The sequence below is a fragment of the Enhydra lutris genome, unplaced genomic scaffold (assembly GCF_002288905.1).
Source record: "Enhydra lutris kenyoni isolate GAN:26980312 unplaced genomic scaffold, ASM228890v2 scaffoldscaffold21, whole genome shotgun sequence".
In the NCBI taxonomy this organism is placed as follows: domain Eukaryota; kingdom Metazoa; phylum Chordata; class Mammalia; order Carnivora; family Mustelidae; genus Enhydra; species Enhydra lutris.
In genome coordinates, this window is record NW_019154105.1 from 69,185,890 (window position 1) to 69,212,109 (window position 26,220).

At 62.0% G+C, this 26,220-nt stretch overlaps 1 protein-coding gene across 4 annotated transcripts; it reads left to right on the forward strand.

The window, feature by feature from the left end:
* The first annotated feature begins 60 nt into the window (after window positions 1–60).
* On the forward strand, window positions 61–25,922 carry LOC111149368 (C-terminal binding protein 1). 4 transcript variants are annotated; one of them, XM_022506385.1, is made up of 10 exons: window positions 113–176; window positions 9,532–9,727; window positions 11,304–11,458; window positions 18,566–18,710; window positions 20,280–20,486; window positions 22,112–22,326; window positions 23,268–23,398; window positions 23,947–24,074; window positions 24,586–24,703; window positions 24,995–25,922. In XM_022506385.1, the coding sequence occupies exons 2-10, from the start codon at window positions 9,721–9,723 to the stop codon at window positions 25,179–25,181; spliced, it is 1,293 nt and encodes a 430-aa protein (XP_022362093.1). In that variant the 5' UTR covers window positions 113–176; window positions 9,532–9,720; the 3' UTR covers window positions 25,182–25,922. The 4 variants fall into 4 exon arrangements, with proteins under 4 accessions (XP_022362090.1, XP_022362092.1, XP_022362093.1 ...); XM_022506386.1 differs by lacking the exon at window positions 113–176 and adding an exon at window positions 5,698–6,931; XM_022506382.1 differs by lacking the exon at window positions 9,532–9,727 and having other exon boundaries at window positions 61–176.
* Window positions 25,923–26,220: the final 298 nt, after the last annotated feature.

A 26,220-nucleotide genomic window follows, 5' to 3' on the forward strand; every position in this document is an offset into this window, starting at 1 on the left:
GGCGCGGCTCGGCACGGCGGCGCCCGGGCGCAGGCGAGCGGGCGGAGCAGCGGACGGCGCCCAGGCCGCCCCACGCGCCGGGCTCGCGGCGGAGCGCGCCGGACTCGTCGGGGCCCGCGGCCGCCCGCGCCTTTCAATGGGCAGCTCGCACTTGCTCAACAAGGGCCTGCCGCTCGGTAAGGCCGCGCGCGCGCATTTCCGGCCGCGGGGGCGGGGCGGCGGGCGGGGCGGGCGGGGGCGCGCGGGCCCTGGCTTTGTGTGCGAGTGCGCGTGCGCGCCGGCATCCGCGCGCCGTCGGGGGCGGGGTCAGGGGCGGGGCTGCAGAGGACCATGAGCGTGCGCGAGCCGCGCCGTGTGTTTGCGCGTGCGCCGGCGCCGCCGTCACGCCCGCCCCGCCCGCCTGCTCGCCCGCCCTCCGCCGCCGCCGCAGCCGCCCGCGCAGGTGACACAAAGGGGCGCCGCACTCGGGCCCCTGACCCCTGGTCCAGGCCCCGCCACACCCGCGGCGCGCCCCGGCGTCCGGACCCGGCTGACCCACTGCCCCCTCCCGGGCCCGGCCCCCTGCCTCCAGGCCCGCGCGCACCCTGCGGGGGCCGGGCTCCTGGCAGTCGCGTGGGCTCGCCCCGCCTGGGCCTCGGGGGCCTTTGCCGGCGTCCCTGTTACCCGGGGCCCCGGCGCGCCGGCTTGCGGAGCCACCTCGGGGGCCGGCGTGGGCCGGCGGGGCGCGGGCTGCGTGCGGGCCTCGAGCCCCGCGTGCCCCCGGGCGGCCCCGCACCGCGGCATCTCTTGTTTGCCGCACGTTTACAGTCAGGAGGCCGCGCCGGTGGGGAGGACGGCCCGGGCGCACGTATCCCAGCTCGGCGCCCTGGTCGCCGCTCGCGCCCTTGGCTCTCCCGTCGCCCCCGCAGTCGCTCGGAGCGGTGGCCCCGGCTCTGCTGCCCCCACGGCAACTGTCCCCCTCGGTGTCTGAAGGGTGACCGGGCCCCTGGCGGCCGCTCCGGACCACACGGGGGGCCTGCGACTGGGGGCGGCGGGCCAGCGGGGGACGCGCCGGGTGAGTCCTGGCTCGCTGGCCCGCTCGGTGCCTGGTGCCCCTGTCGAGCCCGAGCGTCGGGGGCCATCTTGCAGTTCCTGGTCCACTTCCAGCTGCCCGGGCTGGGGCCTCGTCCACAGGGGCGCTCCCGGGGGCGGCCGGGGAGGGGCCGGCCTTGGGTGGGCCCGCGGCCGCCGCTCCTCCTCTTCCTCCCCTCTGCCGGGCCATCGGAGCCTGGGCTCCCTGCAGCCACACCTGAGCCTCCGCGTTGGAGGTTAGATCTTTCTCTGGCTGGGTGCCCTGCCCAGTCCTCTGCCCGTCTGCTGAGAAATGAGGGCACCACCTCTGGGCATGCCCGGGAGGACGGCCTTCACGCTGGCAGCATCTTGGAGAAGCCCGGAATCTGGCCAGTAGCCAGACCCTTTTGTAGCGATCATTTTCCCCGTGGTTTAGGACAGATTAACCTTCTGGTTGGGGGAGAGAGGAACCATTTGCCATCCAGAAGCTGAACAGGATTGGCTTTCTTCCGGTTAGTCTGAATACAGACATGAAATCCTCACTCAGCTCCCACTTCTTGGGATGGCTGGAACGTCCACATCCCCTTTTCCAGGATCAGCTTCCCCTTCAGGAGCAGTGACTTCGTTTGTATAAAAACATACACAAGAGAGCTCTTGGGAGTGGCTGGCTTCCAGCAGTGCAGGTCTTGGAGGCACCTGGATCTGTGCACACCCACCCTGGGGTCCTCGCAGGCCATCTGCTCTTGTGTGGGGAGGCATCCCCAAGGTTCTTGGGGGAGTGATCAGAGACGGTCAAAACACAGACCCAAGCCCATCCCTGGGATATCCCAACCAAGTCGTTGACCAGTGTCTGTAAGGTGGAGATGGCCATGTGAAGCCATCTAGGATCACAAGTGATCATCTACCAAGTGTTGGGGTCTGGTGTCAGGGCCACGGTGGGGACAGGGTCAGGGTGAGGGGCCCGTGCTTTCCGTAGCTGCTGTGTGTGCTCACCATCATTGTCCTGCTGTCCCTGGAAGACATCCTGGCCATACGTGGCATCTATGGTTCGTCTTCTTTCTGCCCTTCAGAGCTTTGCCAAAGTTGGCCATGGAGGTTCTCTCTGGACCCGGGCTTTGGTCTGTCCCCCCTCCTTGCAGCCCCTGGCGGTGCCTGCTATGTGCTCTGCTCCATTGGCTTTCCAGGTTTCTTCTCACTTGGGTTTTAGCACTATCTTTGAGCACATGGTTTGCTTTGGGCATCTCTATGAGATCTTGGGAGAGACGCACACCTGGGGCATCACTTTCGTCTGCTGTGTGCAGGCATGTCCCGTCCAGCCCCCTTGGGGGTGTCTGTGCGGTTCCAGCCTGTTCTGCCTGGACGGGTTGCTGCCTCCTCTCTCTGAGAAATGAACTTGTGGCTGGAGTGACTTGTCTCAGCCCTGGACCCCCTCTCCTGGCTGCATTTGGGGTTTCCCTTACAGCCTCTTCTTGAGTTTGAGGACACACAGGGGTGGGTGCCTGGAAGCCCAGAGCTGCTGAGGTCCTGCTAACTGTTCTGAGAGCCCCATGCCCTGGGAGGTTGGAGCCGCCCTCTCTCTATCCATGTGTACACGTGGCTTGGCCATGGGGTGAGCTGTCAGATGTTCACTGGGGGAACCCCAGGGCAGAGTTGAGCACATCCCTGTAGGAGAAGGGCCCTTGGGGCTCAGGAGTGGGTCTGGCCTTCGCGCTCCACCAGCCCGGTGGAAGCTGAGATTGGCAGTGACTTCCTTTGGCCAGCCAGCCATGAGCAGAGGATTGGGCCCATGACATGGTCTTTCTTTGCTGTGGCCTCTCACCTGCCCTGGAAGCACCCTGTGCCAGTGCCCTTGGAGTGTTGCCAGGTCTGAGCAGCTGGAGCACGGCTGGTTGCTGGCTGCCTGCAGCTCTTGGGTGTGGAGGAGCTACCCAGTCCAAGGCTTGTATACCATGAGGCTTTTTATCCTGTGACAGATGTCTTTCTAGAAGACTTCTGGTTTCCCTGCACTGGTGGTATGAAGGAGGACCCATGGCAGGCTCCGGGGGAGGGGAGGCTGTGTTTGGCCCTGACACCGTCATCTGTATGGGTCGGGGGCAGGCCGCAATGCACTTGCCTCCAGGTCCCAAACGGAACTTCACATCCCATGTTACTACTGTCTGCGGAAGCTCAGCTGTGGATCTGCCCACGGGCTGTGCCCTGGCGTGGGGCCCGTGCTTGTCTGCCCCGACGAGCCCCCGGATGTCCTGAGGGGGGCACCAATGTTCTGCCGAGCCAGAGAGCTCACGGACTTCTTGTCACATGCTAATGCTAAGGGGAGGCTGAGTTTCTTCTTGTGGCCCCCTGGTGGGGGGGTTCTTATGTCCTTGCCAGCCCTGCAGCCTGGCCCTAACTGGGGCTGGGAGGACGGTGACCGCCTGGTAGGACTGGAACTTGGGACAGTTGAGAAGAAATCCTAGTGCGGGTGGGGCCACTTTTTGGACACCCCCAGGCAAGGACTCTGGCCTGTCGGACCCCCGCTTCTTACCCCCGGGCCCCTTGTCAGGCTGCCTGCTTTGGGCTACGGAGCCGTTAACTCTGGTCTTCCTGAGTCTGTGACGTCTGTGTGGTGCAGGGAGGCCCGGCCTTGGGAGACGCGTCCCCACTTGGGGTCTCCTCGCAGCAGCTGTCGAATGTCACACGCAGAGGGCAGGAAGGTGACGGTCCTTCAGCCCCAGGTTCTCGGGCGTGGGATTTTGAGGTACCACCAGGCTAGCAGGACACGTGTGCACACACGTAATAGTGCGAGAGAAGAGCATGTGGGAGTCTTTGGATGAGAACATGCATCTGCAGTAGACTTACGCACGTGTGGGGGAGTGAGTGCCTTGCTGGTTCACGATGAGTTAAGGGGACAGCGCTGTGCCAGTGGCCATCAGCCCATCACCCGAGGGAGCAGGGAGCAGAGCTCCTGGTCTTCTGGGAAAGGCTCCCACACAGTAGGGAGTGATGTCTCCCTGCCACCGGCTCTTCCAGAGCCCCTTCCTCGGAGGCTGTGAGCGATAATGGGAAGCCTGTTGTGGCTGAGGGCCTGGCTTCATGGAGGTGGAGGGAAGGGCTAGCAGGGGCCAGCCATACTAAGGACTTAGTGTTTATGCTGAGGGTGTGACGAGCTCTGGGTCTCCTTTCTGAAGCCTCTGACCGGGGGGGGGGGGGGGGGGGGCTGCTCTGGGGTTTGAGAGACTGGAGTCTGGGGCCCGAGCAGGTGGGAGATGGCCTAGTTTCTGAGGCTGGAGAAGCATCAGGGAGCACTCTAGGGGCAAATTCTGGGTGTTGAGTGTGGACGCTTGTCAGAGTTGCAAGGGGGAGGCTTGATCACCCAGGGATGGGATCCCAAGGTCAGGCGGGGCTGGGTTCTCCGCACCCTCCAGGGGTTCCTGCTGGTGTAGGTGCCAGGGAGCTGCTGTGATTGGTCTGGGGAGGGGGAAACTCCTCAGGTGTCTGCAGAGTGTGCCAGCTGTACCCCCAATCCTTCTGGGGGTTGGGGGGTGGGGCTGAGCCGAGGAGAGCTCCGCCCAATCGCCCAATCACCGGTGGGGAGGCCCTGGGGGGCTGCAGGTCCCTTCCCTTGCCTGTTGTCTTTAAAATGAATTTTGAGACCAGTTGTAGACTGGCAGGAAGATGCTGAAGGCAGCTGCCCCTAGCAGTGGGACCCCTCCCACTGCCACCAGACCAGCACTTGCCTGTCTGACCTGAAATTCTGTGCCCACGTTTGGGGTCCTGCCGCTGCCCCATGCCCCACCTCCCCGCAAGGGCCTCCTGTGTCGCCAGCCATGCTGACTACTGCATTTCCCCCACCACCTTACTGAGTTGTAGGGGTGCAGGTGTGTGTGCTTGGTCACCTCCCTCCGTGGGCACCCAGCCCCCCAGGGCCACCACCTCTCAGTGTACAGCTTATCATAAGGGAATAAAGCCTGTGCACGTGTCAATGCGGTGGTCAGATTCAGTCACTCCCTGTGAGCTGCGGGTGTTGGAGCTGCTGTGTGCCCTGCGCCTGCGAGGTATGGAGCTGGTGCCCATGAGCCCCTTTTCCGGTGAAGCTGTGAGCAGCCCAGGTGTCTACCCAGAGTGAGACATCAGAATCGGGCCGGAGGTGGCCAGAGAGGAACCCTGGGGGAAGGGCTGGGGCAGCGGCAGCCTGCCACAGGCATGAGACACCCACCCTGCATCCCACCCTCCCAGGCCCCCTGGCTGGTTTCTGAGCCCCACCCCTGACACTCAGGCCCATCCCTGGTCGAGGGGCTCTCGGGCTGGCTGTTTGGAGCAGGTGGCTCCCAGGAGCCTCATGTCAGCGGCTGTGGGACAGGCACCCGGGAGATGTGGAGTGGAGCTAAGGGCCACAGGCCAACCCAGGGTCGGTCCATCAGCTGTCTCTTTGTAAATGTGGGCCATCCCCTGGGGGCAGACGGTGAGCAGAGGCCTGGCCTCCTGTAGGTGCAGGCATGAGTACCGCGTCCCTAACTGCCTGCCGGGCGTTTTGCTCTGGAAGAAAATGACTACAGACTCTGTAGCTGTATCGGCTTCCTTGACTGGGGGGCGGGTGGGGGGTGGTTCGGGGGGGGGGGGTGTGGGCAGGGTGCCCCTTGGGTCTTCTGTAATGTGTAGCCCCCTGATGGCCTCCTGGGGTGTGGGTCTGAGCCACCATGGCTATGCTCCCGGTGGAGTTCACAGGGGCAGCACCTGCCGCCTGGGGGGGGGGGTGCAGAATGCAGCCAGTTGTTAGCTGGGACCACCCGAACCTGCCCTCCACAGTTTAAATGTGTTCAAATAGCAAGCATTTTGCAGTAACTTCTCTATGATTTTGTTGTCTGTTTTTTGTGTTTTATTACATTCATTTTAACGAATGTCCTTTAGTTCTTGTGATTTTATCTTTTAGGGCAAAGCTGTCTTACATATGGTTAGGCGTGCAGTGCAAATGCTTGAGAAAAGATGCTTTCAGTGAAAACCTCAGACCTGGTTGGGCAGCGGTGACCAGAAGACCCATGGCAGGTGCCGGTGGCCTGGCCATGAGGCCCTGTCCCCCCAGCCCTGTCCTTAGCCCCCACACTGCATGCGGGGGCCTTCCCTCCACGTCTGGGTGATGGCCACCCCATGTGTTTCCGTTGTCCTTCGCCGTACCCCCTCTACTGCCTGTGTCCGTGGTCGTTCTGCACCGTGAGGTCACCTGGCAGGGCTTCTGTTGGGCCTTTTCCAGGAGCAAGGCAGACTGTGGTGTTTCCACACCCCCCAGCACTAGCCCAGATGCTTCTTGTTTTCACCCGGTCTCACGCTCTCCGGCACAGTCAGGTGGATGGCAGGGTCCCATGTCACTTGCTGTTGCTGGGCTGGACTCAGCCTCCCCCGCCCTAAGATGTGGTCATGCTGTCTGTGGGGCCCTGGGGCCAGGATGGGCAAGAGCCAGGCTCATCTTTGTGTATGTACAACTTGGGCCTGGAATCACCACGCATCTGCACGCTGGGTCCTGCGACCTGCGGCCTGATCTTGGGGCCCCACGGCTGCCTGCGCTCCCCTGGGTGGGCACATGTCACCACCCCTGGGAAGGCAGCCTGGGATGCACCCTGGCCCATTAGGCTGCTTGTGCGCTTCTGAACCTCGGTCAGCTGTTGGCAAAGCAGTGCTTCCTTTTGAAATCATTTTCACGAGAAAGGTGAGCAGGGGACAAGGTCGAGCACGTGGTGAGATGCCTCACATGCCCAAGGGGTCTGGTTCTCCCTATCAGCGGGAATGAGCATGCAGATGCGAAGAAGACCGCCATCTGCACACGTATCACTGGCATGTGCTGTCTGCTGGGGCCACGCCGACCATGGAGGACTCAGCGGGGGACTCCGGTTGCTGTCAGGCATGCCTGGTGCGTCCTTCTCTAGGATTTAGGAAGAATACTGCAGAAAGCCTCGTGACTGCGTGGTTGGTGTGACCCCTTCCAAACTCTCCGTCGTCTGCATGTGCTGAGCATGATTCACAGGGCCCTCCAGGCTGAGGAAGGCTGAGCGCCCTGGGCTCTGTGGAGGGGATGGCTGTGGTCTTGCCCAGCGTGAGGCGACTGCTGTCTTGTGGCTGCCATTGGAGTAGGTATGGGGCCAGTGCCGGAAAGCCGAGGAGCGCGGAGACCTGGCGAGATGGAATAGACTTGGCTTGCAGGGCCTGGGGTTCTGTGGCGCTCTCTCCTACCTCTGCCTTGTCGCAGCCCCAGTCTTCTGCAGCTGGTGTCCACCCTCCCTTACTGTCTGCAGGCGCCTGGCAGCGTGGGGTTCCCGTGGGGCCTGCTCTAGGGTACTCGCCGCTGTGCGGGGGTGGGAAGCCCTGAGGAAGCTGGGCCAGCCAGCCAGACCAGAGTGCTTTGTTGGGCTGAGGTTGGTTGACCCCTGACCTGAGGCCTACATCCTTAGGGTGGCCTGTGTCCTTGGCGGCCAGCTTGCCCGCTCCCTGTCTAGACACCTCGCACTTGCCACCACTTCCTACACCCATAGAGGCCAGGGCCGGACGGTCCCCGAGGGTCCCTGAGAGCTCTCAGGGGCGTCATCCTGTCACAGAGCACCCCGTCCTGCGTCATGAGGTGTGAGCGACGTGTCTTGTTTCGTGGCTCATTGGGCATGTTCTTTGTGGAACAGAGTTAAAGGAGGGTCCATCACGGACGAATTTCCACATTTTATATTTTCTTGAGCCAGGTGTCCTGAAGCTACAAGTTTGTGAGGAGAAGTTCATGTGCGTCAGGAGGGTTCAGGCCCTTGGGGCCTCGAGCCCCTTCCTGCCATCTGTGCCTGACCTCAGAGTAGCACTGGCGTGGGTCTGACCTGGGCAGAGCATGTCACGGTCCCCTGCCAGGAGCCCACCCGTTGCCGCTCACCTGCCTGTGAAGGACTCTTAGCTATGACTGCAGTGACAGGGAGAGAAGGGGCTCCGACATCCTCTACTGAGGGAGGGTCCCTCTTCTTACAGAGGGAACAGCTCAGCCCCCAGCAGCACAGGACGGAGCCAGTTTGGCCAGGCCTGAGCTGGCCAGTGGTCCCTGCCCGGTGGTCGGTTCTGGCAAGCTGTGGCGGGGCATGGGGAGCGGGATGCTGGCCTGGGCAGTCTGGCCCAGCCCCAGGGAAGGGCCTCGGCATGCAGCCTCATGGAACTGAGGGTCTTTGCGGACCCTGGGCCACCTGTCGGGACCCCTTCCTCCCATGTGGGGACTTCAGTGCCCTCTGACCAGGCGGCCCAGTGTGGGGCCCATCGCGGGGATAAAGGCCTGTGAGCCATCCACTTCCTGGCAGAGAGCCAGTGTACTCAGCCACTTGGGAGCTGGTCAGGAGTATGGGTGCTTGAAACCCACAGAAGGAATTGAGGGGAGAAGCGCTCAGACTGGCCCTAGCTTGGGCCCGAGACCCCAGCACACATAGCTGCCCTCCTGCCCCGCACCCCCACACATCCTGGCGTCGCTGCTGGCTGCACGTGGCTGGCCTGGCCGTGGCTTCCCACAAGCCAGTCTGGGTCCTGTGTGGTTGAGCCCAATTGCAGTGTGGGTTCTCAAGCACATGCGCGCTGGGGCAGGGACAGAGGAGCTCAGTCAGAAATCACGCCTGCAGGAGCCCAGGCTTGCAGGGCAGGACGGCGGGACACCCCCCCTAGGTGTGGACATGCTGCTTGCAGCAGGGGTCTGCCCGGGTTGCGTGGGCTGCAGGCCGGTCCCTGCGGGGGCTCGTCTGCCCAGTTTCCATGTGGCCAGCATTTGGGGGCGGGGTGCAGCCAACCCCCGCGTCCATCCGCGCAGCCTCCTACCCTTGTGACATTCCTGCTCTGTGTGGGGCTCCTGAGGTACACACTGGTGGTGTTGTGGGTCCTGGTCAGTGTGGTGTCTAGCCTCGCCTTGGGGGCCAGCCCAGGTGTGGGGTCCTCATGCTGGGAGTAGGGGTCCCATATTTGGGGTGGATCTGGAGCGCTCCTGAAACCTCAGCCTATCCCTGACAGGTGTGTGACCCGTGTGCATGCGTGTCCTCTGTGCCTTGTCAGGCGAGCTGTGCCTGAGTTGAGTGCCTCTCCCTGGGGTGTGGCCTACAGGGACTGGCCAGGGGGGCCTGTGTCCCAGTTGGCCTCCCCTGGTCCTTCCTGGAAGCCTCATCTGCAGTCCCCTCTCCCTGCGCGGTCACAGGCCCGGGAGGCTGTCGGCAGAGAGGTACTAATGTGTGGAGCTGACCACAGACCTCACACGTCATGGACACTGGTGGCACAAGGATTTCTGAGTCCTTGCAGGGGACGCTGGGGCCAGGCCTCTGGAGGGAGACTTGCACCCTGGCTGTGCCCCGCTGTCTGCTCGGACTACTGGGGGTGGCCCCTGCTCACTCGCAGGTCCCAGCCTGGCCACAGAGAGATGCAGCGAGAAGCTTCCCCCTTGTGGACCTTCTGGCGTCTACAAGTTCCTGTTGGCCCTGGATGGATTTTAACGTGTCTCTTGTGTTTAATTTTTAGTCAGACTTTGACCCTGGTGCAGGCTTCAGTGGTTGCTGCGGATCAGGAGCCTAAGAGCTTTGGTTCGAGACAATTAAAGACGTGGGATGAGGATCCAGTGACAGGACGCGGTTCTGCCCGGGGATTCTGAAGATAAAACGCTTTGAAAAGTCGAATTCATGGTCGTGGAAGCCGAGCCCATATTAAGAAATGTCAGGTTGGTAGGGGCTCCTGGAGCGTGCAGCCGCTCTACGCCAGTCCCTTGGAGACTGCGCAGCGCTCATGTCCGTGCAGCGCAGGGCGGCCCGAGCACCGGGAAGGGGCCGGTGGACTCCGGGTTCTCCCTGTGGTGAGTGCGGTGGGTCAGGGCAGCGACACACCCCACAGTACGCTGGCCACAGTGAGGCCCCCCTCAGGCAGCAGAGCACAGCAGTTCCTTGGGGGTCCCGGACGGAGGCCTGAAGCCACTGGTGGGCCAGGCCTCACAGGTTGCCAGTAGGTCTGTTCTGGTAGTCCTCCCATGAGCTCCGTGTTACCATAGAAACCTGAGGCCTGTTCTGGTGCCGACTTTGGGGTCAGGAGGCAGCATCCTTTTGTATGCTGCCCAGTGGGTCACGGCAGGTTCTGGCGGCTGGGGGTGTCTCGTACCTGGTGGCAGCTCCCCCCACATGCTACAGCCTTTCTCACGGCCTCGTAGCTGTGCCACAAGCTCCCCTCACAGGCAGTCCATCAGGCCGTGTTCTCTAGAAACTGAAGCCAAAGGACGCGGTGGTAGGCATTTTCCAGTTCACTCAGAAGCAGTGATGATCAGCGCGCTCCGAGCACATAGATAACCCTCCCACGAGACATCGCCGTTCTCCAAGGAAGGCCAGGGAGAGGAGTGGCGCGGTCCCCACACACAGGACTCCTGTGTTGTCTGCCCGGTTGCGGGTGACCTGTCACCCTGCAGGGGCAGGAATCACTTTGCTCGCCAGGGAGTGGGGGACACAGCCCAGGAGGCATTCTGGCCTCACAGGGGCCCGCACAGAGCCGCCAGCGGGGCTGCCAGGTCTGTGCCCGTCACGTGGCGGAGGGTGAATCTCCTGCCCGGGGCGGGGTGGGGGCAGGCCACAGCTGGGTTCCGGGCCCTGGGCAGCCCGCTGTTCCTGCCCCCGTTCTCCTGCGCGGGAGGGCTGCCTGTGTGGTGGTTGGGCTGGTCTTGGCGAGGCCGTGGGTCTGGTCACCTGGGAGGCCTCGTGTATCCGCTTGGTGCAGGTCAGGGCAGGCTTACCTCTCCTCCGAAAGGAGTTGTTGGTATCTTGTTCCAGGCAGGTCGGGGGTTCCAGCTGCGTCCCCCGTGTTTTAGCCCTTCCCCACCTCTGTACCTTCTGTGCGTAAGAGGGCGCCGGGCCTGGGGGATGGTCCCGTCAGTGTTTCTGGGCAGCCATGTGGCAGCCGCGGATGGAAAAGGGCCAGTGGGTGCTGTCTGGAAGCCGGTGACGTCATAGTCTGCGTGTGCCTGGTCAAGACTGTCCAGATCCTGGTGCAGGGCTGCCTTGGCACCTCCACATGTGGCTGGGCCCCAAGTCCTGTGGCGGGGGTGCCGGTCGGCTGGGGTCCTTGTTCGTTTGGGGTCGGTGAGCCGTAGCTGACACGGGGTGGCTTTTAGGAGAGGTGTTTTTACTCAGGTTTGACAAGATCCTGACGGGTGGACACTTGGGACTCGTGGGGCCATGGGTGGTGGTGGGTGGCAGGGGAAGCGAGGTCTCTGCTGGGGCCACCATGGGCACTGAGCATCACTCCTGTCTCTGTAGGCGTCCGACCCCCGATCATGAACGGGCCCATGCACCCCCGGCCCCTGGTGGCCCTGCTCGATGGCCGGGACTGCACGGTGGAGATGCCCATCCTGAAGGACGTGGCCACGGTGGCCTTCTGTGATGCGCAGTCCACGCAGGAGATCCACGAGAAGGTAACTGCGGGTTGCTCGGGGGAGCGAGTTGGGCAGGGTCTCAAGCGTGTGCCTCCGTGGCTTCCAGGCCACCAAGACTTGGGGCCCCGTTATACCCCCTGCTGACGTAGACCTAGGGCTACTCTGTGGCTCTGTGAGCCACTGCCATTGTAACCACATGTTCCCAGAGTGTGGAGCCTGGTGCCATGGATGAGGCCGACAGCAGTGGGGGCCCATGAGCTGTGTCATCTGGTCCCGCCTTGGTCTCCCAGGTTGTCCCTGGCTGGTGGTCAAGTACCTTAGGCCTGGGGTGTCTGCCCTTCTGGAAGCGGAGCTGACGCCCTGGGTCTAGGTCCGGGTCCTGGCGCCAGGATGGATGGGATGCAGCTGTGCCCACATACTACCTACCATGCAGCCTGGTAGCCGCCACAGCAAGCCTTGAATGGGGATCCTGCTGTCCCAGGGTGCCGGTAGGAGCAAAAGACAGTCCTCTGCTCAGGAAAGGCCTGTTGGCCGGGCCTCAAGTCATCCCCAGGACTCGTTTCCTGCTGCATGTCTGTCCCAGGACCGAGGACACGGGCAGAGAGAAAGACTGGGCTTGCAGCCTCACGAGGAGCTGACAGCTCCGGGAGCAGCTTTGGGGAAAGTCTAGAAGACCCAGAGGGTCCTCACGCAGCAGGAGGGGACAGGTCAGGAGGGGACGGAGGTGGGGCAGCTGAGGGTCCAGCGCCGTTGACAGAAACCTTGGGACCCAGTGGGGTTGGAGTTGTGCAGGAACGTGATGAGGTGTCACCCACCAACCGGCTGTGGTCCCTCTGGAGCAGGCACATGCCGTGATGTGCCTGCCGGTGACACTCCTGGTGTCTGCCCCAGAAAGGCGAAGTTCAGTGTCCGCCGAATCCTGCTCTCAAGTGTGGCCGTGGCCCTGCTCCCTGGAAGCAGAAGAAGCCGGTGGCCTTGGCAGCACGGGGGCGCCCGAGTGTCCTGGGCCATGGGAGGAGCATGTGCGATGCGGCTGGCGCGTGGGGCTCGGTGCTGTGTGCTTCTGCTCGTCTCAGCGACATGGTCAGAGGATGGAGCAGAGTAGCCAGGGTTCGGGGTTGGGGGTGCTCTCACCGCCGGGGGCTAGAGCCGCTCGTCTGCGCACGTGCAGGCACGGTGGACAGACAGGCTGCAGAGTTGGGGAGGGCAGCTTCTGGCAACTCTCTGTGAATGTGAAACCGTTTTGAACTAAAAAAGATAGAAAAAGTCAGAGATAGTAAATGAAAGAGACAGATAGAAATGTTTAAAAATTGTGAGCAATATTAAAACAAGTTCTGTCAATAAATCTGAAAACTAAGACAAAACGGATGTTTTCCTTTAAGATTGTAATTTACCAAAATGATCTCAAGTTAGCATACGACCTAGAGAAGCGAGTCAGAGACCCGGGGAAGGGCAGGGACAGCCTCAGCGAGCTGGCGACTCTGCCCCGCGCCAGCTCATGGACGGCGCCCATCTGGAGAATGGGTGAGTGTGCAGGAAAGCCGCCCTGTGAGTGGTGCTCTGGAGATGAGCGGGAGTGAGCCCTCGCAAGACCCGTGCAGCCAGCAGTACCGAAAGGGGTCATCTGAGAACTTGAAGGTGCTCTTGGAAATTAAACATGCGAGTGGAAGATTTAAATTTTAACAAGGGGCCTGGAAGATGCAGTTAAGGGGAGCCTGGGAGGAAGACGAAGTGAGGAGGCTAAAGGGGAGCTCCTTGCTGGGTGTGGCCGAAGGCCTCGGGTAGCCCATGTCCGGGGAAACGCGCTTCCTTTCCCGAGCCTTGCTGATGCTGTGGCCAAGTGACAGAGTCCAGCCAGGGAGAGCACAGCAGAGCTCCCTTCTCTGCCTGTGCAACCACCTGGACCATAAGGGGAACCATGTTTGGGATTGACCAAGCAACAAGACAGAAGCCCTGGCCCTTGCTGGCTGTGGAGCTGACCCAGGGCCCTGGACCACCTGTCTGCAGGCTTTGGCTTGGAGGGAAACGACGCATCTCTGTGGACCCTTGTAACTAGCTATATGGTAGACGCCGAGTGTCACAGAGGACAGACCGTGCCATCCTCAGCACGTCATGCTGAAGAAACCTTCTAAGGTCAGCGGAGACTAGCTCTCACAGTGTGAACCCAGAACAGGGTTCACAGGATGCTCTGCTGCCCCAGTGTTCCCGGCAAAGAGATGAGAATCAGACCAGCCCCACGCCAGGTGCTTTATAACTTCCGGGGAAAACAGCTTTCACTTAGCGCTGTGTGTCTGACCGAACTGGAGCGGGGTGTTTCCGTTACTCTCTTGGAGAGCTCTTTGAAGACCTCCAGCCCCAAAGGAAGGGGTCCTCAAGAGAGAGGGCTGCGTGGGGTGGGAGGGTGCTCTCTGCTGACCTGGAGCAGGGGGCCCCCAGGAGCACATCTGGGAAAGCGGGACACCTGTAGCAGTGGGCAGTAAGGCGGCACTTCAGGGACATGCCAGGGAAAACCGCGAGGAGCCAGTCCTGGGAGGGAGACATGAGGAGAGCGTCTAGGCACTTGCAGAAATAGGCTCAGATGTGAGCGGAGGGGGGCAGGAGAGCCCCAGCAACCGGGCAGAAAGTTGGGCTGTGTCGGTGCCTGTGAGTCGATGGGACAGACCCCCTGGGGAAGGGGAGAGGGTGGGGAAGTGAGGCCCGGCACGGCTGCAGGTGTGCACGCGTCACAGCAGATGTATTAGGGGACCTTCTGGAGGGGACGTGCTTCCTACCTGAGTGAGATACATGGGTACACAAAATGGGGCCGCGTACAGGGAAAGTCGTTTGATTCAGAGGCAATCAGAAACAATCGTGGCTAAAGAAAGAACAGAACATATGAGAAGTGGGTGGACAGTGGCAGTCCCTGCAACGGCCAGGGCTTGATGGCGGATGATCAGACTCCCAGAAGAAGGTGGGTGACAGAGGGGGCGTTTGGGCAAAGACAGAGTGACTGGTAAGCAGATAACACTGTCCCCACCCCATGGGCACACCTAGAGGCGTGAGGCACCGCTCCTGCTCCGCAGGGGGCATGGCCACATTGGCTCTGGTGGGCTTTCGGCACGGCTGTGCAGACCTGAAGGACCTGCACGTGGCTGTTTGTCACAGGGAAGTGTCTGGAACCATAGAGAAGTATGTTGGAGGCCCTGTGCCACATTTTTCTGAGCTGAAGCCGCACAAAATGACCCAGAAAGTAAGTAAAATCTACAGAAGTCACGGGACGCTTATGAATCATGCATGTCTGTGTGTGAAGGATGTGAGCGGGGCACCCACCTCTGGGATGGTGTGGTGGGCTGTGGTGATGGGCCTACCAGTAGGAATCCTTCTGGCCAGCCAGACCTGGCTTCCCTCAGGCCCTGCTACCACTGGGAACACCCAGGGCTATGGGTTCATTCTGCAAGGTGGGCCCCGTGCACCCCATTCTGGGGCTAAGGACACAGGTCACTCACCTGGTCACACAGCTGGTAGAGGGTGATGTGAATGGACATTTGCTGGTTTCCAGCTTACAGAGACAGACTGGGCCCTGGGGATTCCTGCCAACTTCCTCCCTGGGAGGTCTTTGTGATACCTGGGGCTATCCTGGCCACTTTGCAGTCACAACCAGGAATAAGAGGAACCTGCAAGGACAGTGGACCTAGGGGCTGGCTGGAGCAGTACAGTGGCCCAGGCCTGCATCCCTCTGGACAGAGCTGCCCATGCAGCAGGCTTCCAACCTGCAGCTGAGTGGGGCCTCCCTGGCCCAGGGTCAGGGTTGGGCAGCCACCAAGTGGGTTCTGGTCCCGGTTCTGAGAATGCTTCACTGGGTTCCATGTGATTAAAAATAAGCTCGGCAGATAAACAACTAGGACGTGAAAAAGTAATTTATCAAGAGACTTATGTGGGCAGGTCACCCTCAGAAATGCAAATTAAGGTGAAAACAACGGATGCCAGTTTGTATGCACCACGTGTGGGGTTTTGCTCTCCGGCCTACCCAGGGCTGTGCAGTCCATGCTCGAGGGTGGGTATACTGCTAGGGGCAGCTGGTGGCCATCCCCGGAGCCTCACAGATGGATCTCCGGCACACCTGCTAGTTTCCACCCTATGGACTCAGCTCAAGGAAACCATGCATTTTTACTATGGCCCAGCCAACAGTGGAAGCAGTCTAGAAGCCCTAGCAGTAGGGAACGTCCGGAAGAATCATGGCTTGTCGGTGTCAGGGTGGAACATGGGACTAAGTTGTGATTTGGAGACCGACTACTGCCGTGGTTCAGTGCTCAAGATAGATAGAAGGCTGCCATCTGCACGCACACCGCTGGCCTGTGCTCTGAGGCTCTTCCTCCCCGCCTGTTCACAGCTAAGCCTCCTCCCCATGGTCATCTCAGGAGGAGGTCCACGTGTGTCCCGCTGCCCAGGCCAGAGACTCAGGCTCACCTCTGGAGAGTTCCTCTCTACAGTCTTTCTGTCCCTGAGTCCAGGGCTGCTGGTGCTCATGCTGGCCTGGATGCATCTTTCTGTTCCCAGTGCACGGCTCTGTCTGCCCACAGTAGGCACTGACGAATCTGTCCACTCACCCCCCACTGCTGTGGCCACCTTCCTCTCCAGTCCACACAACTCAGCACAGGGTGGCCAGAGGGGGTCTTCCTCGGGTCTTGTCAGCAAGGTCTGCTCTCCCCTCCATCTCAGGCCCTCACCGTGTCCACTTACTAGCTGCCGTCCCCATGCACTTTGCCCTGTGGACACTCACCGCCACTCAGCTGTCCCATGTGGGCCCGCACCCCACCTACACCAGGTCCAGTCAAGGTAACCAGGAGTCCATGCCTGTGCGGCCTTGATGTCCTCCCAGGAATCCAGGACTGAGCTTCCTGGGATCTTTAGTGTGGGAACCAGGGTCAAGCTTCTTGGGATCTTCAGTGTGGGAACCGGGGGTTGAGCTTCCTGGGATCTTAAGTGCGGGATGAGGAGCCGGAGTTGCTGGGACCTTCGGTGCAGGATCAGGAGCTAGGGTTCCTGGGATCTTTGGTGTGGGATCAGGAGTAGGGATTCCTGGGATCTTCAGTGTGGGATCAGGAGCCAGGGTTGCTGGGACCTTCGGTGCAGGATCAGGAGCTGGAGTTCCTGAGATCTTCAGTGCGGGATCAGGAGCCAGGGTTCCTGGGGTCTTTGGTGTAGGAACAGGAGCTGAGATTTCTAGAATCTTCAGTGTAGGAATCCTAGCAGGTGCCAGCAACACCCAACCGTTCCCTTAACGTCAGGCCCGCCAGTGCTCCGAGGACCAGGAACCTATGCCGCCTCTGTCCTGCTATTTAATCGTCTCTTCCTCCACCTATTTTGTGTGGTCCCCTAAGGACAAGTGCTCCTGGCCCCATCTGCCATTAGAAGGGGAAGGGAGGTCATGCCAGCCTCAGAGGGAGCTGTCCGCATTTTGGGTTGCCATTTGTCTGATAGAGACTCAGCTCTTGGGGGAAGGGGATGAGAGGAAGAGTGGGCAGCTCACTGTAGGCCACATACCCCACATGAGACACTGCTCTAGGCCACTCAGCACATCAACCCACATGCAGGCTGGGAGGGTTGTGGTGCCCCTGGCTCACGCATGGGGCCTGTGGGCCAGCAGCCTGCCACAGCCCCTGGGGCAACCTCCCTCACCTGCTGTTGGACGGGCCTCCGTCGCCATCCTTGAGACCCCCGTGTGGAGGAGGACGGGGTGGCCCACACTGGGTTATAGATGCCCTGTAGCGTTTTGCTGAATGTGACGTGTCCTCGGCTGTAAGGCTCACTGTTGTATCTGCCAGGGGCGAGTAAAGCCCACACCTCAACCATGACAGGTCATGGATTGCGTCCTGGGTTCCCCGGCCCTTGGGCCGGGAGATTGGACAGTGCACGCCCTCTGCCAGCGTCTGGCTGTCGTCAGAGCGTGTCCCAGGTGCAACACTACAGCCCTTTAAGGCAGCGCTCATGGCCCTGGGGCACAGGCCCACCGCCCTGCTGGACCCGGGACAAGCCCCCGAGAAGCTGGGTGTCCCCAACCGGCCCCCCCAGCCTGGCTGGGTCACACCTGGGGGCTTCAGTCATTTCCAAGGCACCGGGGGGGCGGGGGGCGGTTGCTGTGCATGCTGGGGATAGTGCAGCAGCAGTGTGGGGCGTGGTCTGCACCGACCTGACCCGGCCTGGGGCGTAGTGCGTGGTCTGCTCCACCTGGCCCTGTGCGGGGCGTGGGTATGGTGTGCGTGGGTTCGGCATGGGCCTGCCTTTTCAGGGCTTGTCCTCACCCATGGAGAATTCAAGTTACGACTCCTGTGGGGGCGGGGCTGTGGGTGGATCCCCAACTTTGGGGAGGGTTTTCCCCACTGGACAGTTTTACAGAGTGTCCTCAGCACATGTCATCCAAACCCTGGGGAGACAGGATACCGACCTGCTCGTGGGGCTTCTCGCAAGGTCAGCCAGGCCACAGAGACCCATGGACACCAGGGCAGGCGTCCAGGGCTGTCGTGGAGCTCACCCCCGTTTGTGGAAGCTGCAGGGGAGCACGTGGGGTGGGTGTGGGGGACAGTGACCCAGAGGCCGGCCCTTCCCCGGGGGCACGTTGCCGTCTGGGGACCTTGTGTGTGTTTGTGCTGGGACCGTTTGTTGCTGTCTGCCCCCTCCACACCCACCGCCCCATAGTGCGACAGCGTGGCCCTCGCAGGGTCTGGGGGTTTTGGATGCTCTTCGTCCTCAGCATCCTGTTTCACTGGTGCCCACAGGGAAGGTGAACCCACACCCCTCCTTCCCCCCTCCCCCTGCACACACACAGTGGTGTCCCCTGGGCGGGACCCTGCGCTGCTTGGGGAGTCGAGCCCAGAGCCAACAGAGTTGCCCACCCCAATATCCCAGCAGGGGCTCCTGCCCTGGGAAGGCCGCCTGCAGTGCAGTTAGGGGAGGAGACCCGGGGGAACTGTGGGCCTCTAAGGACTGTCCAAGCCTGCCTCCAGGCTGGGGGTGGGGGGAGCGTTTGCAGCACCCCCTGCCCCCCAGGGGGTTGTCTGGGCTGGTTTGGGGCAGCTGGAGCCTGGGAGTAGCAGGCTAGCCCATAGGCAGCCAGGCTCGTTCCCTGAGGGCCAGCGTCTGACTGGGTGGCTGCTGTCCTGACGGCAGGTGCTGAACGAGGCAGTGGGAGCACTGATGTACCACACCATCGCGCTGACCCGGGAGGACCTGGAGAAGTTCAAGGCTCTGCGTGTCATTGTCAGGATTGGCAGCGGCTACGACAACATCGACATCAAGTCAGCTGGGGATCTAGGTAGGGCGTGCGCAGCCTTTCCCTTAGCGGCTGCATCCCAGCTCTTTAGTCTTGTGGGCTGGCTTCGCTTTACACCAAGGATTGCGTCGCAGCCCCTAGTTTGGTTGGAGGCGACTTGTGAGCCTGCTGTCAGGGTGCGGCCCCCATGCCGGCACCCAGGTCAGCACAGCTCTCAGAGGAAGCCTTGTGGGGGGCATGCACGTTCTGTGTGTCTGTAGCAGCTGAGGCCTGGTGAGGTGAGTGTGTGCCCAGGGCTTGCAACTGCAGGGGGTGCCCCCGGTGCCTGGTTTTGCCCGTCCTTTCAGCCGGAAGGCCGCTGACAGCGCTGGAGTCAGAGTGGCCTGGTGTCGGTGTCTGCCACAGACTTGGTTTACTCTGCTTGTGCAGAGTAAACCTGCCCAGGACCGTGGGCAGCCCCTGCCCAGCACTGGCTCACATAGTGGAGCCCTCTGGCCCTACTGTCGCCTGTTCCTGGGCAGCCTCCCAAGGAAGGCTCCTGCAGCTGTGGGGAACCATGGCCTGCGTGCTTTCTGCCCCATGGGCTCCTGGGGGCCTTTGTCCCTGTGTACCAAGTCTGCCTGTTTTGTGATGTTACAAGCCAGGGCTCTGCTCCTGCACCTGGGACAGGCAGGGCCATGCCCTGTGGTCAGCCCTGGTAGGTGGGGACTTAGAAATCCCAGGACCTGGTCTGTGCTCTCCACCAGCAGTTTTGTCCCCAAATCTAGGGGATGGCATAGCATGGTTCTCCTGCTTCCCACCTGTCCTTGCATTTATGAGTTTTTTCTGGAAGGGAGTAGAGGTCCACCCTGGGCCCTGAGTTTTTTCTGGAAGGGAGTAGAGGTCCACCCTGGGCCCTCTCATGGAGCCCTGTGGGTGTGTTGAGTATTGTCTTGGCATTTGGAATAGCTGCTCAAGGAGCATCAGAGCTCCTTCTGGCAAGCAGGGAGGTGACTAGTCCCCAGGCAGAGCGAGGAGATGGCAGGACAGGGCAGAACGAGGGTGGAAGGGGCCAGGCTTGGGAGAGGCGCATAGAAACGTGGAGGGGTTGGGTCCACCTCTGGACCATGAGGCCCTGGCGAACCGTTGGCCCCCAGTGGTAACCAGCCCATGTGGGCACGGGACGAGCCAGCGAAGCTCAGTGCAGAGGAGAGGCCTGGACCAGCTCTCTGTCTGTGGCTGCTGGGGCTGATGGGTCTGTGGGAGCTGGGAGAATGGGACCACCCTGTCCAATGCTGGGTCCCAGTTGGCCTGGGAGCCAACGAAGGCAGGCTAGGTGGGGCCTGTGTGGGTGTGTGAGGCTGTGGAACGCTCCGGATGCCAACCAGCCCGTGACCCCTTCCTGGAAGGTCCAGTGGCCAGCGGTTCAGGCAGGGCAGACCCAGGTGTTGGCATTTGCCCAGGTGGCCTCTCTTACATCCTATCCTGTCTACTTGCTGGACCTACAGGCAGCTTCTCCAGGTGGCTTGGGGTGTGTTCCCTGCATTTGTCTCATAGTCCGATCTTTTGTGGGGAGGAGGGAGTGCCAGGACTGACTTGGGTGACCGCCCCCATGTGTCTTGTGTTTCTCAGGCATCGCTGTCTGCAATGTGCCAGCGGCGTCTGTCGAGGAGACGGCCGACTCGACCATGTGCCACATCCTGAACCTGTATCGCAGGACCACGTGGCTGCACCAGGCGCTGCGGGAGGGCACGCGGGTCCAGAGCGTGGAGCAGATCCGGGAAGTGGCTTCTGGAGCTGCCAGGATCCGCGGGGAGACCTTGGGCATCATTGGACTGGGTGAGTTCAGCTCCGTCTTCACCCTTTGCAGGGGCTCAGAGCCCGTGAGCCAGGGCTTGGTGGGGCTGCCGGATAGTCTTCCCGCACAGGGCCTGCATGGGGCTGGCCTGTCTGCCCAGGAGTGCTGAGTGTGGATCACACACACACGGGCAACAGGGCCCCGATCCCATTCCTGTGCATACAGCCGTGCACTCATGCCTGTCACTCGCACACTGATGGGTCCTCACCACACTCGGACATGCTCCTCCTGCCGCCCCCCCGCCCCACCCCATGGTTGAGGGGAATTGGCTTTCAGGTGAGGGCCAGATGGCCCCAGCCCTGCTGTGGGTGGAGCGAGCTGGTTCACCCGTGGTGAGGGCAGCCATTCGGGGTCGGTGACAGCCCTCTCCTCTGCCATGTTTATGGTCCGTCTCCATCTCTGAACTTGAGATCTGTGCACCTGGGAGGCCCGGGGTGGATGGGGTGGGAACTCACTAGCAGCCGCTTGTCGCACTGCTTCCTGCCCTTCCTCTGGGGGGCCCCTTGCCTGTCCCTACCCCACTTGTCCCCTACTGGGCCACGTGGGGGACACCTGACAGGTACATGCCTGCCTTAGTATAAGACTCCAGGGCCATGGCTGTCCACAACATGGGCTTCTCGTCCAGGAGAGCTCACTGTCTCGGTGCCCGTGGGCACGCGTCCCCCAGCACTGGTCCCCAGGGGCACCCTGCACCTTGGGGCCTGGGGTGGGGTTGTTGGGGGCTGGTGGGGAGCTGGGCTTGCCTGGCTGGCTGGATTTGGGGGCCACCTGGCCTCCTGAAGCAGTGTTGTTGGGAGACTCAGCAGGTCTGACTTCAGTGCAGCCCCGACCTGGTGGGGCTGCATCTCCCCACCCTGAGGTCGTGGCCCAAGCCATGGTCAGGAGTCAGATGCTCAGTCTAGTCTGACACCAGGGCGCCATTTTGTGACTGTTTACACCGTGGTCCGGGTCTGGGTACATGTCAGGTGCCGTCTGCCAGCTTGTGTCGGGAGGTAGACAGGAGGAGACAGCCGGTACTTGACCTCACGGTGCTGTGGGTTCATGTTTTGGGTAGAATTGGCAGGATGGCTCCACTCTGGCCTCACCTGGGGTCACTCATGGGCAGGGTGGTTCCCTGGGGCCTTGGTGACCCTGCCCTTATGGCAGATGCTCTCTGGCAGGCAGGTGCAGACGGGCCCATTCCATCCCCTGCTTGTTTTCTTTGTCAGCATCTTGCTCAGAGCAAGGTCCAGGGGTTGGGGGGAGCCACCTGAGATGTTGGAACCGTGGCCACCACCGCCCAGCGCTTGGCTGCCTGGTGGACCCCGGTGTCCAGGTTGGCACCTGCCTCCTCAGGTACGGGACTGTGAGCCATCTGGCTTGCACCCTCCCAGGTGCAGGGGACACACCTGCGATGCTGTGGCTGTCACCCCGTACACTCCCCGGGGAGCCCCTCCAGCCCCCTGCCCTCCTCTCCAAATGCCCTGTCCGCCACACGGCCGGGCAGGGGCCCCGGGGCAGACAGGGCCTCGCTCCCCTCGGTGTCAGCCCTAGGTCCGTGGGGATACAGGCTGTGTGGGTGTTGCTCTGTCCGTGGCTGTGCTGACGCCAAGTCTCGCCCTGTCAGGCCGCGTGGGGCAGGCGGTGGCGCTCCGGGCCAAGGCCTTCGGCTTCAACGTGCTCTTCTATGACCCGTATCTGTCGGACGGCACCGAGCGGGCACTGGGGCTGCAGCGGGTGAGCACCTTGCAGGACCTGCTTTTCCACAGTGACTGTGTGACCCTGCACTGCGGCCTCAATGAGCACAACCACCACCTCATCAACGACTTCACCGTGAAGCAGGTGGGTGCACCCACAGGCTGGGGAGCCCACTGCAGACCAGCCTGCACTTGGAGCTGTACCGAGGCTTCCGGCGTCCCCACGGCTGCAGCACATGCCGCGCTCAGGGTCTCGGGCCTTGTCCTGGGTGTAGCCTGCGGGTGTGGGGATGTGTGGTCATCTGTGTGCGTGTGTGTGTGTGCGTGCTTGCACACCGATTGCCAGTTGCCCTGTACTTGTGTGCTGTACACCACGGTCCCTGCTCCCTTAGGGAGCATGAGGTCTGGCACTTGGGGTCTTATCTATCTGCCATCGGTGGGTGTGGACAGAGGGCCAGGGTGGGCGTGGCCCTGGGGTGCTGTTGCCAAGAACCAGCTGTGAAACCAGGATGGGAGAGCTGACCGAGGAGGAGCTGCCCTGAGCCCCGAGGTAGGGGCAGCTTACTTGGTCTCTAGGAGTCTGTCCCTTCAATCTCCTTGGCGCAGGGGAAGCCCCCGTTACCACGGAGCCTGAAGGGGAGCGCCTTCAGGGCAGCTCTGAGGGCCTTTAGCAAAGGGAGATGAAGCTGCTGTCAAGCTTTGGAAACGGGGGCCTCTGGTGGGGCTGCTGCACTGAGGAAGCTGACTTAGGGCCTGTGTCCCTCACTCTTGGCCACAGTGCGTCCTAGACATACCACACCCTTTCTAGGCTCTCCAGTGCATCCTAGGGGCCGGGCCAGGACACCCTATGCCCCAGCCCGCACCTCACTGCCAGGAACAGGTGGAGGCAGGCTGCATATTGGCGCCTGTGGCCCAGCCAGGCATCCTCAGGGTGGGGCACAGTTTGCACAGACCCCTGAGCCCTCGTCCTGCTGCCAGCCCCTGTCTGCTTCGAGTCCCTGCCAGTCCTGTCCCCTGGGTGTTGGCGGGGGCTAAGGGCAGAGGCCTGTGTTGATTCACTGCCACACTGTTTTTGTCTCCTCACAGATGCGACAAGGCGCCTTCCTGGTGAACACGGCCCGGGGTGGCCTGGTGGACGAGAAGGCCCTGGCCCAGGCCCTGAAGGAGGGGCGGATCCGGGGTGCCGCCCTAGATGTGCACGAGTCCGAGCCCTTCAGGTGCCTCTCGGCAGCACCTGGGTGATTCCTGGCTGCCGCCTCTCCCATGCCAGGCCCTCGCGCTGGCTCACGGCCCATGTTGACCCCGGTCGGGCGTGAGGCCGGGCCTGATGCCCCCCTGCAGTCTGTGGGCCCCGTCCTAGGGCTCTAGGTCCAGCCTGAGGTCCAGCTGCGGGCAGGGGACGGGGCGGGGGGGCTCGGACCTGTGCTTCATGTAGACTGTCTGGGGGTGCCCCGGTGCAGGGGTCCACTGACCCCAGTGCGGCCACTTTTCTCTGAGGACCCCACCGCTGAGAAGCCCGTCTGGGGCAGCAGCCAGTCCTGTTGTCGGGAGCCTGTCACTGTGGGGACTGGTGCCCTCCCTATTGGGAGCGCTGGGATGCTATACCCCAGGCTGGGACTCCTCCCTGCTTCTGACTCCTTCCCCCTGGGCTCATGGCCAGTGTCACCCACCTGGGGTGCCCTGGTCTGACCCCAGGGTGGACTGTGGTGCCAGGCGGGGTCAGGTACCCTCTGCCCTACCCTGACCTGCTTCGTACCGTCTGTAGCTTCAGCCAGGGGCCCCTAAAGGACGCACCCAACCTGATCTGCACCCCCCACGCAGCCTGGTACAGCGAGCAGGCATCCATCGAGATGCGAGAGGAGGCCGCCCGGGAAATCCGGAGAGCCATCACAGGTGAGGGGGGCCAGCAGGACCGAGCCTCCTCCCCAGGCTTGCATCGCCAGGCAGTCCTACCAGAGGGCCCGCCTCATGCCATCCCCCCAGGGGCGAGATCAGCACGCGGTTTACACATGGTCTCCCCACGCAGCCCTTGGTCCCCCTGGTGCGTCACACTTAGGACACTTGCTCACGGTTACCCTGTGGGAATCCAGCATGTATGCCCTTCCTTACCCCAAGTCTGGCTGTGCTGGTTCAGCTGGGCTGGACTTTGTCTGCTGTTCCCTGAAATCCCTGGGCCTGGTAGATATGGGGCCACGGGGGAGCTGAGGGCACTGCTCGGGCCTGGGGGGGTCTCTGAGCTGTCAGGGGACCGCATCCAGACAAGGGGAAGAGAGCGAGAGGGAGGGAGGCCCAGCCGTGGGGACCCTGCAGCCTGCGCACACCCCCCCCAAGCCACCGCACTCCCAGATGCAGCTGTGTGACGTGTAACATGATGCTGCCCTTCGCATCCCCGCTGCGTCTCCAGGCCGCATCCCTGACAGCCTGAAAAACTGTGTCAACAAGGACCACCTGACTGCTGCCACTCACTGGGCCAGCATGGATCCTGCTGTCGTGCACCCTGAGCTCAACGGTGCCGCCTACAGGTGAGTGGGTGGGGTGGGCTCAGGGGACAGCACTTCTGTGATGACTGTGGGCGGGGTCCTGGGGGTGGGGGGTTATCTGGATGGGCGTGCTCCTGTGGGCCCCATGGACCAGAAGATCTGGGGGTGAGAGCTGGGCATGTCAGACCTGGGGGTGGGTGGTAAGGCGAGGGAAGAGTTGGAGGGGGTGGTCCCGCCAGGCAGGGCCTTTGGGAGCAGCCCCCAGCCATCCTAGGCCTGAGCCACGGCCACAGGAGGAACCCTGCCAGCCTCACACGACGTCCCTTCTCCCAGCAGGTACCCACCAGGTGTGGTGGGCGTGGCCCCCAGCGGCATCCCGACAGCAGTGGAAGGCATTGTCCCCAGCGCTATGTCCCTGTCCCACGGCCTGCCCCCCGTGTCCCACCCACCCCACGCCCCTTCTCCTGGCCAGACCGTCAAGCCCGAGGCAGATAGAGACCACGCGAGCGACCAGTTGTAGCCCGGGCGGAGCGCGGGCCGGGCGGTGCCCTCGGACAGGCGTGTGCAGAGGCGGTGCCTGCGGTGGCCGCGGCGCTCCAGAGACTGTCCAGGCGCCCGGCAGGCAGAGGTGGCGCCGGCCTCCCCGCGTCAGCCGTAGTCGTCCTGTCCCAAGGGCCAGCCGCTGTCCTGTGTCCTTTGCGTCCTCGTTAAGCAGAAGAAGTTAGTAGTTAACTCTATCATGGATGTTCTTGTCTGTGTACAGTCTTTAGAACATTACAAAGGATTTGTTTGCGTAGCTGTCGACAGAGAGAAAGCTGAGGGAGCGTTCAGCAGGTCGGTCTCAGACTGTGTCCCTTGTGTGTTGGAACGCGCCCTGAAACGAGGCAGTTGGCAAACTTCTCAGGACAACGAATCCTTCCCGTTTTTCTTTCTACGCCACACAGTGCATTGTTTTTTCTACCTGCTTGTCTTATTTTTAGAATAATTTAGAAAAACAAAACAAAGGCTGTTTTTCCTAATTTTGGCATGAATCCCCTTGTTCCAAACAAAGACGGCTGCCAGAGACGAGGCCGCGCCTGGGCCACAGCGCACTCCGGCCGTTGGCGTCTGTCCCGGGGACGTGGGGCCCAGCGTCCGGCCTGTGCGGGTGCCGTCCTGCTGATGTGGTAGGCTAGCAATATTTGGGTTAAAATCATGTTTGTGACTGTAACCATTTGTATGAATTATTTTAAAGAAATAAAAATCCCAGAAAGAGCCGGCAGGCCCAGCGTCTGTTTCAGTGGCTTCGCCTCCCAGGGACTCTGGCAGGCCCCAGTCCTGGCTGCCACTGGTGGCCCTGGGGAACCCTGGGGGTCAGTGGTCCTGGCGGGGATAGTGGGTCCAGGCTCAGAAGCTGCTGCCGTGGGGCAGCCAGGGCGCGGCCCCCTCTCTCCCTCATGTGCCTCCCTGGGGCCTGCCTGGGGCAAGAGCAGATGCCGCGGCCTTGACAGTTCTGGAAGGCCCGGAAGGCTGCAGGGACCTCTGGTCTGCCAGCTCGCAGACACTCGTGAAGCAGAGTG

Bases quoted from the DNA above. Each gene is read 5' to 3' on its own strand.
- LOC111149368 (XM_022506382.1), top strand. From the start codon at position 137: ATGGGCAGCTCGCACTTGCTCAACAAGGGCCTGCCGCTCG. The intron at 11,459-18,565 runs GTAACTGCGGGT...TCCTGACGGCAG, and splicing joins CGCAGGAGATCCACGAGAAG to GTGCTGAACGAGGCAGTGGG. The intron at 24,075-24,585 runs GTGAGGGGGGCC...CTGCGTCTCCAG, and splicing joins AATCCGGAGAGCCATCACAG to GCCGCATCCCTGACAGCCTG.